Source organism: Manis pentadactyla, chromosome 4, assembly GCF_030020395.1.
Source record: "Manis pentadactyla isolate mManPen7 chromosome 4, mManPen7.hap1, whole genome shotgun sequence".
NCBI lineage: Eukaryota > Metazoa > Chordata > Mammalia > Pholidota > Manidae > Manis > Manis pentadactyla.
The window spans coordinates 71,907,073-71,917,523 of NC_080022.1; the positions used below are offsets into that span (position 1 = coordinate 71,907,073).

At 39.7% G+C, this 10,451-nt stretch overlaps 1 protein-coding gene across 1 annotated transcript; it reads right to left on the reverse strand.

The window, feature by feature from the left end:
- Positions 1 to 822: 822 nt before the first annotated feature.
- GNG5 (G protein subunit gamma 5) lies at positions 823 to 7,680 on the reverse strand. Its single transcript, XM_036890192.2, has 3 exons — positions 7,510 to 7,680; positions 3,885 to 4,029; positions 823 to 1,040 (listed from the first exon to the last, which is right to left on the reverse strand). The coding sequence occupies exons 1-2, from the start codon at positions 7,588 to 7,590 to the stop codon at positions 3,904 to 3,906; spliced, it is 207 nt and encodes a 68-aa protein (XP_036746087.1). The 5' UTR covers positions 7,591 to 7,680; the 3' UTR covers positions 823 to 1,040; positions 3,885 to 3,903.
- Between the last annotated feature and the right edge of the window lie 2,771 nt (positions 7,681 to 10,451).

The following is a 10,451-nucleotide window of genomic DNA, read 5'->3' on the forward strand; positions in this document are numbered from 1 at the left end:
TGGTGGTGGGAGTTGAGAAATTGCAATTTAGGTTTCTTAAAACTTAATTATTATTTTTAGGTAATTTGAATAATTTAAGTTGGAATCAAGATTCAAACTAACTTTCCCATTGCACTCCCATGGAATACATGGGGCTGGAGAGAAATACAGTGCTTGGTAGATACTATGTAACCCACTGTTTTCCCACCAGACCAATACTGGATCTGGCACATAGTTTTAATTCTGTTTCCTGAACAAGTAATATTGGAAGTCAGTTTCTGGAATGTTTTAACATTCCCTTAAGTCTTTGAGAAGGGTTTAAGGCAAAGTAGTTTACCAAGGACTTAGAGCAAAGCCACAAATTACTAATGAAGCTAAGTTTGATTCCTTTTTCTTGGTGCTTTCTACCCCATTTCATAGTATCATAGTACTCTACTCAGGAATTGTCTCAGGCCCTATAAAGTTTTTCTTATATTTTAGAGTGGAGTTCCTATGTCCAGTCCTTTTTCTACTATCCTTACTAAGATAGCTGTCTGTTACAAAGTAACTTAACTTTTAGTTGTAATGGTAATAACCCCTACAAAGGAATTGACTAGAAATACGTATTAAAAGAAAATTAACCCTTTAAATAATCCTTAGATAAAGTTTTAGCAGCCTCCTCCTGACCTTAGAATAAAAGTTTGCAATTTAACTTTAATTCCCTTGCAAATGGGTGGCATAAAGTTATGTGAACTTTAAAGTTGGTGGAATAAATAACTCCTCCTTAATGACAAAGGGAAAATTGCCATTTGCCTGAGGTGTTCAAATTAATGCAGAGCATATTTAATACAAATAACCAAAAAGTTTTATACTAAGTATTTTATTGGATGCTGCTGCCAGTGTGTATAAAATAATTACCCTTGTGAAATAGAAATTCATGAAAATTCAGAGGTAGATGTTAAGGACTGACGAAAGTAGAAGCTTGTATAGTATGGCACATGTTATAGGGATAAGCGTTTTGTACAGGCTTCGAATTAGCTCCTTTGAATATTCACTGGTTCATGAAAAGTAGTTTAGAAAACCTGAAATGGGGAGAAAAGAGATTAATTAGAATAAGGTAATAAAGAACAATAGTTTTTTTTTTCTGAATAGCAGTACATCTTGTGTTACTTTAGGACATTCATTTGAATTATCAGCTTATAAAATACTTTTTTAAACTAAGCCTATTTTTTTTTAAAAAAAAAGGACATAATGGATTTCTAGGAAGAAATGAGAAGTTGCCTGTAGTATAAAATGCTATCTTTTTTTTATAACCACTCAAGTGTGTATCATTTATAGTTTGTAAACAGACTTAAAGATTAACTTGCCAAAATGCACTCTAATAAAAAAGGTTAATACAAAAATCTCAAGTAGGGAAAAATCTGAATATCCCTTGAAGAAGAGCAATAGCACTGAGGAGAGCAGTTTGACATAAACTAAGGTAGAAGATGCAATCCCAATTCTATTTATCTAGATAAACCTATACACAAAAAGTAACGTGTACACGGACATCAACTATAGTGGTACTTTAACAGCAGAGAAGTAGAAATGGCCTAGGCTAAAACTCAAAATTAAGGAATGGATAAATATACCAATGTTTATAGACGTGATCGAACACTACACAGTTGACTAAACAATCTACCTGGATCAACACAAATCTCAAATATAATGCAATATTTGTAAATAGCTATACTATATTTAAAAACTATAAAATATATATATGTAGTAAAAAGTAGAAAATGGGCAAACCAACTAAAGGATAAGTTGTATGGAAAAGTAGAAAAAAATGTATCTTTGGAAATATTTTCCTGAAAGTATCTTTCTTAAATATTAAGGTAAACCATCTAATTCAGAATGATACATGACTCTTTATATTGACTAGAAAATTTCTGATTATTTCGTAACAAAATGTTCTAGAGGCATAACAGTATCAGTGGTTAAAAAAAAATATTTAACCTCAGTTAACACACTTAAAACTGCAAATGATAAAATAGAAAGGCAGAAAATTGTAGCAAATAGGCTGAAGTCTCCTTGGTCAGCAAAACACTCAAGCTCCTGGTGGAACAGCAAAGGTTTTAATATTGGCAGTAGTGATCAGTGTTACTGAATTTAAGTGTCACTCCTTACTGAGTAATTTTACTTCTAGAAATTTATCTTTAAAAGAAACAGAGGATTAAAGTGTACACATAGGTATTAAGACATTCACCACAGTGTAGCTTCCAATTTGGAAACCTCAATATTCAATGATACATAATTAAGTTATAGTACCAGCCATCGAATATTTAATTTATAATATTTAATGAAATAAAATCCACATTTTTAAAAAGAATGAAAAGCTGCTCATGCTATAACCCTCATTTTTTAAACTTTCTTCTCTTAAATATGTTAATAGTGGTTTTTACATATGCTGATCATAGTAATTTCTATTTTCCTTGTACTGCTAAATTTGATATGTTCTTAAAAATTATATAAAAATGTATTTTTAAAAGGTATGAGTATAGACACAAAAACAGATTCTTTGCATTCAAGTCACTCAGTATGGACCTAGGATCACCAACATCAGTATCTTGGGAAAATGTTAAGAAATGCAGATTCTAGAGCCTCATCCCAGACCAACTGAACTAGAATTTGCATTTTAATAAAGTGATTTGTAGATACATTCAAGTTTGAGAAGATAGCTTTTCTATCCAGATACTCATTTCCTAGCCCAAAATATTTCAAATCATAATACGACATAGCTGTTTAGATTTGCCGAGATTAATGCCCATTACTTTACTTTGAAGTCTGGGTTCTTAACTCAGCCATATTTGTAACCTTGGGCAAGTCATTTAAACACTTAACTGTAGACTCCTGTGAAATCAAACTATTAACAGCCAGGCTTCTTAACAAATGACTTGTTATATCAAATGAAAATAAACCACTTTGTAAAGTAAATACAACAGGAACTAAGGTTTAAAAACAATCTTTAATGAACCATAAAAATAAATTTCCAATGACTTGCCACAAAGAACTGATGTTGCCAGAAGTGTTAGATATGAAGGTGCTCGTCTGTTTTCCTTATGGAAAACCTGTTACTCAAAGGTGTTTTTACCCTACTTATACAGATTTCCTAGACATTCCCAAATCTACAAAATTTAGGGAGAGCACAACTATGTAATATGGTGTTTTAGGAAGCAGCTTCCTGGACTTTAAGGAGCTAGAATGTTTGTAAGGATGTGTGCCACAGGCAGTCTTTTTTTTTTAAGTTTAAGGCTGCTTCTCATAGGTCATAGGTCAGTACTAGTGAGTACAGGCTCTAAGATATTATGTATGTGTAAAAGCACTCTTGGATTAACATTACATGATTTTGCACATATTTGACATTTGATCTGGATTAATGTATTTATTGCATTCCCAACTGTCAATTCTTTGCCATGCTCCTTTATTAGCTGTGTTCTATTACAGCAATAACATCAGAATTAATCCAAATCACTTGGTAGTAATTTAAAAGTCATCCCCATAAACACTGCAGATTTTTTTAACTGTCTAAATTTTTGCTAGGTACACAAAATTAAACTAGTATTTGGGGACCCCAAAATGCACCATTAGGCCAATGCCATAAAAAGTAACAATGCTATGAAAAGTAAAGTAACAGTGGAATTTTCTAATAATCCTTATAGCCTCTTTACAGTTATTAAATCCTGTATTTAACCTCTTTATGGTAAAACAGAAACAATCTTCATGACGACTAAGTCAGGAAACGTCATCAATCCTCACAAAAAAAAGACTGGAAACTTGAAGTGACGTACAAAAATGCATGGGACAACGGTCAACTTGCAAGTGCTGCAAAGAGACTCAACTAGTTGCTTCTACTACGTGTGGCTTTGTTTTAATTTAAGAGAACTTACCTTCCAAAGATTCGTTTTACTACAAAAAGGAACAGACTTTCTGGGGTCTGAAGGGATTTGTACTTGAAGATACTCCAGTCAGTAGGGGGTCATGTTGAGCATTCTGCAGACAGAATTGTTTCAAATCTGCAGCTGCCTGGGAAACCTATACATAACACAAAAGGAGTGGAAAAGCGGAAGATGATGAAACGTTGTAATGAAGGTTTTCTCAAATCTTTAGAAATATGTGCCACTTAACTCAAAAGAGTTAATTCTCTTAACTCAAAAGATAGTACTAATTCAAGGTAAACAGTCATATACTGAGCTCTAAAGACCATATATAGTATGCTTTCTTTAGGTTGCTTATTAGAAGCATCAAGTGATTCAGAACAAATGACATTAATTCCATTCATTTGCAAAGCATAGCACATCTTGCTAGTTTATTAATAAATAGGCTGTTCAAGCACAACCTTCAGAGTACTCAGTATCTTTTTTATTAAAAGCAGCATACACATTACAGGTTAAAAAGTGCTAAAATTCTAGCAAACTATTACTCTTGTCTTGAGAGCAGTATGACTGGAAAACCATTACTGTGGATGAGCATATCTAAATATGAACATCCAGTTCACTGTTTTGGTATTAAGTACTATCAGCTGTTTAATGTTACAAAACTGGACAGTGACAGCTTTCTGCTCAGTGCCATGTAACGGAAAGGCTGATTGCAAACTGGTTTATTTCAACTGCACTGGGCAGCCTGCCTTTAAGAAATGGGGTATTTGCCTTAAATGTGAACACAATGCCACTCAAACAGGACATAAGGAACTTACATGGCTTTATAGTTGTTTCATTTATGTCCTACATCACTTAAACATCTATTTGCATGTATCTGGTAAGGTGATGCAGGATACCAAAACAATGAACTGAATGGGTCACAGACGTAGAACATGAATGACTAAAAGATGCCCCAAATGAATACAATATCCTGTCTTGAATTGAGGTTTAGGAAGATAGGGAAAATAATCACTTATTTTATTCTCAGTTTCAACTATCCCCCACAGGGTAAAAGCAGGTGTCCAGTACAAATGGGTATCTAGCCTTTGAAAAGGAGGGTAAGAGCATCACAAATTCTCTATCAACAAATCCTGAAGATCACAGCTGTACCCCAGACATGAACCTGATAAAAGGATACATCATCCTGAGATGAATCTAAAGTCTCAGAATCTATTTGTATGTTTGGCTTACACAGTTCATGGTGATGAGTTCCATAGATTTATTTAGCAACTATGTAAAGAAGTAGTTTTTAAATACCTGGTACCAATTACTCTGACAAATGGCCAATCTTCCCCCTGCCCCAGAAAGGGGAAGTGGGTGACACCACTTTTCACAATCTTGTCACATTAACCAGTGGTAAGGATACAGTCAAGTATCTGTACATTTTCTGCCTAAAGTGTAGGTAGCCTCTAACTTAACTCCCTTCCACAAACTTCTCAGGGACCATCATGTGTCCAACTTTTAGGCACAGAGACTACATAAGAACAGCTAGGTCCCTGCTGTTTGGAGGTGACAGTTCAGAGAGAAATATAAAGTGCTAGGCAGAAAAAAAAAGTGGTGTGTTAGATTGTGACCTATGGTAAGATGTCTCTGAGGAGGTGACATTTAAACTGAGAACTCAATGACAAGAGATCCAGCTAAGGAAACATCAATGAGAAACTGGCCAGTGAGAATTACAAACAGGGAGAACTGAGACAAAGGCTCTGAAACTCAGCCAAGCTGCTAAGTCCCTAAGGCATTGTAATAATCACCACCCAGGAGATTGAAAGTCTATAATCCTCACATAATTATTAGTGCCCCTTTCACTCTCAAAAACGTCCTGCTTTGGTAAAAAAGTGTATGGCCACCCTACATATAGGAGAGTTTGTCAAGCATTTGTGATCATTTTTATTAACTACTCAAACACAAAGGTTTAAGCATTAAATGGTAATCTTGTGCTAGTTTAAAAATAAAATAGCACACCAAAAAAAGCATCTAGCATTGTCATGGATAAGATAGATGCAAAAAATGAAATCAAAGCATATTTTGCAAAGCATCTAAAAAATAAATCTCATTTAAAATCCCAAGGTTGGATGGGGAGGGCATCAAGCAAATCAAGCACTCTAAAACCAAATCACTTGTGGTGGCTTTAATGATCCCCAACAAAAGCCTAAATGATTTAAGTATGGGAGGCAATCATCACCCAGAGGAGTAACAGTAGAGGGCAGGGTGTTCATGGTGAAGTCCTCAGAACATTTTAGTCTAAGGATGTTCTCTCATTTTCTTTGGAGACTAGGGCTAAGTACCCCTTACTGCTTTCAACAAGCCTTTTTTTTTTTTTTACCCCTTTCCCACTTTTTTCTTTCCTGGCCCACTCCAAACAATGATAAAGGCACATCTGAATAATGTAATGGTTGGTTAAGAAACATATTATTTCAAATTTCGGAGTTAAATCCAGCCCAGACTGACCATAAACGCTGGGATGAGGTAAGAATCTGAGATTAGAGAAGTGGATTCCAAACAGCAATGGAGTCTGTAACACTTAAAACAGGAAGGGAGGGGAATCCCACACGAAGACTGATGGGAATTTCCCTTGCCTCCTGAGGTCACCACAACTGAGTAAGCTAGGTCCCTGACATTTTTACTTAACGATGTAGGTAAATGGGAGATACATTGCATGGTAGTTAAGGACTGGCCTGTAAGTACACAATCAAATCATCTTGAAAATTGGCTGCTTCAACAAAGTTCAAGATTTATATTCTATTGTTTTTTCAAATTAAAAGAAGTCTTTCACATGTAAGCTAGCACCAGAAAGAAGCCAATCCCCTTAAGATTTTAAAAATCAGGAGAAACTTGGAATAGCACTTGAATGGCGGGTTGCCATATCCTCACAAATCCAAAATAACTAAGATCGCTCCACCGTAATCACTTTCTGCGAACCAGTAGATATCCCCAAGGTCAGATCACAGCAAACTACGCTTTGCATGAGGTTGTACAGGGCACCAGTGGTAACCTTACACACAGAGAAGTTTCCAAAACTAGCACGCTTCTTTAACCTATGGTCTAAGTTGTGCAAGAATTCGTTTTCAATTCAGTGTGTTCGGTAGATGAAAGGACCTGGATGTTAAGAATCTACTAAAAGAAGTGGGTTTGAGAAAGTTCTGACATGAAAAAAATTGGTGTATTCTGAATCAGAAGTCGGTTAAAACCCTGTCCAGTGACTAGAAGCGATGGAGACTGGTAGAGAAGGACGGGCTGGGAGCGGACACAGAGCGGAGGGGCTGAGCAGTGGGCGAAGTCAGCGGCGAAGACCTGCGGAGGGAGGGAGAGGGGGAGGAGGACCGGAATGCGGAAAGCCGCTGCTCAGCCCAGGGGCCAGCCCGCCTTGGACAGTGCTGGGACGGAAGGGCGCACTCCCGGCCCCCGACCACAGCGCCGACGCGCGACGCTACTTCTCTACAGTTGGCCGCTCGCAGCTCGCCGCCGCCGAGCGCGCGTCCCCCGAGGGGAAGAGAGAGCCGGACGCAAGTCCTGCCCTCCCCGGCCCGCTCGGCCACCGGGTCCCACCCGCCGCCGCCCCGCCTTCCCCTCCCCCTCGGCCGCCCGCCCCGCTTACTTTCACGCGGTTGAGCCCGGCTTCCAGCCGGAGCTGCTGAACCACTTTCTTCATAGCGGCGACGCTGGAGGAGCCAGACATGGCGCTCGCGGGAGCCAGGCAGATTCGCCGGGGTGTGCGTAGATCGGTGGTGGGTCCGCGGGGCCAGACAGCGGGGCGGCGCGGCGGGGGGCGGGGCTTGGAACTTTGTGTGTAAGTTTCCGGTTCTTCGCAGAGCTGCTCCACCCTCGGCGCGCATGCGCGCCCTCCGCCCCCGGGCGGCCGGGGCACTCCGGCCGCGGGAGGGGAAGCAGGAGGCGGGAAGGGGCGGAGCGGACGGTGGGCGCGGCCGCTGCGGGAGGCGACGACTGGAAGCAGGTCTTTTCACCCCTCCGGAGAGGCCCTGCAGCCCTGCCACTGTCTCGCTCAGAGCACTGGGTGGAGCTTTTTATAGAGTCAGTATTGCCCACATATGTGTAGTGAGCAGGCCAACCAGGGCCAGGTGAGAATCCTGGCCATAAGAACCTTCACTTTATCCATACTTAACCCCTCCAGGATTTTTGCCTCTCAGTCTTGTTAGTGCCAGGGCCCGAGATGGATTCTGAGAGGACGAACGAGAGAAGACAGATGCTTGAGGGAGTTTGTGAAAGGCCTGGTGGTGGGATGACAAGGACAGTCCAGTTTTCCTGAAGGAGTTGGCTGGAGAAGTTGAGGGAAGAGAAGGGGAGAGCCCAGCCGAGGCGTAGGAGCTAGAAATGCCCTGCGCCAAGGCACTGGCGCCCTAGCCCTTTAAAGATGTATCTCTAGTGACCCGAGTTTGTCCAGCGCGCGGCCAGCCCGCAGCCCGGTTTGCCACCGTCAGACCCCGAGGGCACAGAGGGCGCCGGAACCGACCGCGGGGAGCCGGGCGGCAGGCAGCTGGGCTGCTGAGGTTCGCTCAAGAAAAGGGGGTCCTCTTGACGTTTGGCTTCTGACCCCTCTTAACCGCTTGTCTTTCAGGAAGAAGTTGTGAAGAAGCCAAGATTATACCTATCTTTGTTACATATTTCTGAAAGGGCAAGCTCTCAGATTCTATTTCAGCCAATTGGGACCCTCCTACCTCAGCCAATCAGGACCTGGATCCTATTTCACCCAATCGGAGCTTGGTCTCTCTCCTCTCCAGTCAGCAAAGAGCTCACCCACTACCCTTAGACCCTGCCAATTGACCAGAGCCACAACCTATCACCCCACCAACTACCCCTAGATCCAGCCAATCAGCCAGAGCCATGACCATCACCCCACCAACTGCCCTAGAACCCCATAAAACCTTTGTGGTATTGAAACTTGCTCTCTTTCTCTGGCATCTTGCCACTGCGTTGGTGTAGATGAGAGATTGAGCTCGAGCTAGCTTGAATAAAGGCTGTTTGCTTTTGCATCAGTGTTGGCTCCTTGGTGGTCTTCTGGGATTTGCGACTTTGGGCACAACAATTTCATTTGAGGGATTAATGCTTATTGTACTTTTAAAATAAAACTTTTTGTATTTCGGGCAGGTTTGCTCTTTTATATTTCCGTTGTAACTTATTACCTGCTGCTTGAAATTGATCCTCAGAGGAGTTTTCTGGAGAGATAGACAGTAGGATCTAACCAAGAAAATAAGCTCAGCCAGTACACGTTTCATGCATGGAAACGTGTGTGTGATGTCACAACACTTAGGACAAATATTTCCTGTTCGGTTGAGATAGTCCGTCAACGAATACTAATGTTTTCTAAACATGAATAATTTAATTATTAACGCATTTCAAATTGTATAATCAGAAAATTCATATATGATTTGCTCTATGTCAATAAAACCTACTTGCTAATCAGTATAAATCATTCCACAAAAATGTACAATGTACTATCTTCAGTATTTTACTTAATTCATAGATGTAATGACCAGGGTTTAAGTTTTGGCTCTATCACTTACCTTGGTACTCCTGAGCAAGCCACTTAAACTTTGTTGAGCCTCTGTTTCCTTATTTCAAAGTGAAATAATAAAGTTTACTTCCCAGAATTGCTGAAAATGAAATTAAATTATGTATGTAAAAAATATGATGTATCAATAAATGTCACTTCTCCCTTGTCCCCAGTGTATTTTAAGTTATTTTGCCTTTGGTGCCTTGTTGATTAATCTCACTCATGCTTTGTACAGATTGTGATATTAAACAAATATTTTTATTCAAAGTATATTCAATTTCACAGTAATTGTAGAATATGTCTCTAAACTCTAAGGTAAGAACCATGAAATGTAATACTAGAAGGAATTTCAGGGAATATATCATCTAATACTGTATTTTGTAAGGAAGAGTGGTGAGTAAACAAAGGCCATATTGTTTTAGGTTTAAACATTCTCAGAAAAAGGCTTTGTTTTTGTTTTTTAATTACTGTAGAGATCAACCACAGAATTTGGATTGCTGCTTCCAATTATGATATTGTCTCATTTTTTATAGTATCTAGCCAATAAAGTATTCAATTTAGGATAGGAAAAAAGAAAAAAAACATTGAGTTCATTTTCAGTTAGATTGCATCTGAAGTGATCAGCAAAAATATTTTATGAACTATCCATATCTCCTAAGGAAGCCATGTTCTTTGATCTTCCACAGTGAGTTAAAACATTTCAAAGACCATAAAAAATTTATAGACATAGAATAGTTCACATTTCAGGTGTGTCTTGCCAGTGATTTCGGCTCCAGGCAAGTTCACTATGGATTCAGTAAGACCATGGAATGACAATGGAACATTCTTAGGATGAAAGGGTTTGTACCCAACTTTATTCTCACAGTGGCAGGTCAGTCACTAAATCCTGTCCACTCAGAGCAACTCTGCATGCAGCAAGCCGGTCTCTGCCTCTGGGCCTCTCTGCCCCTGCAGTTGTCTCAGTCTCTGTCATTGGCACTGCCACTATTCCAGTCTCATCTCTGCTCTCCGGCAGCCTTGCAGCCCTG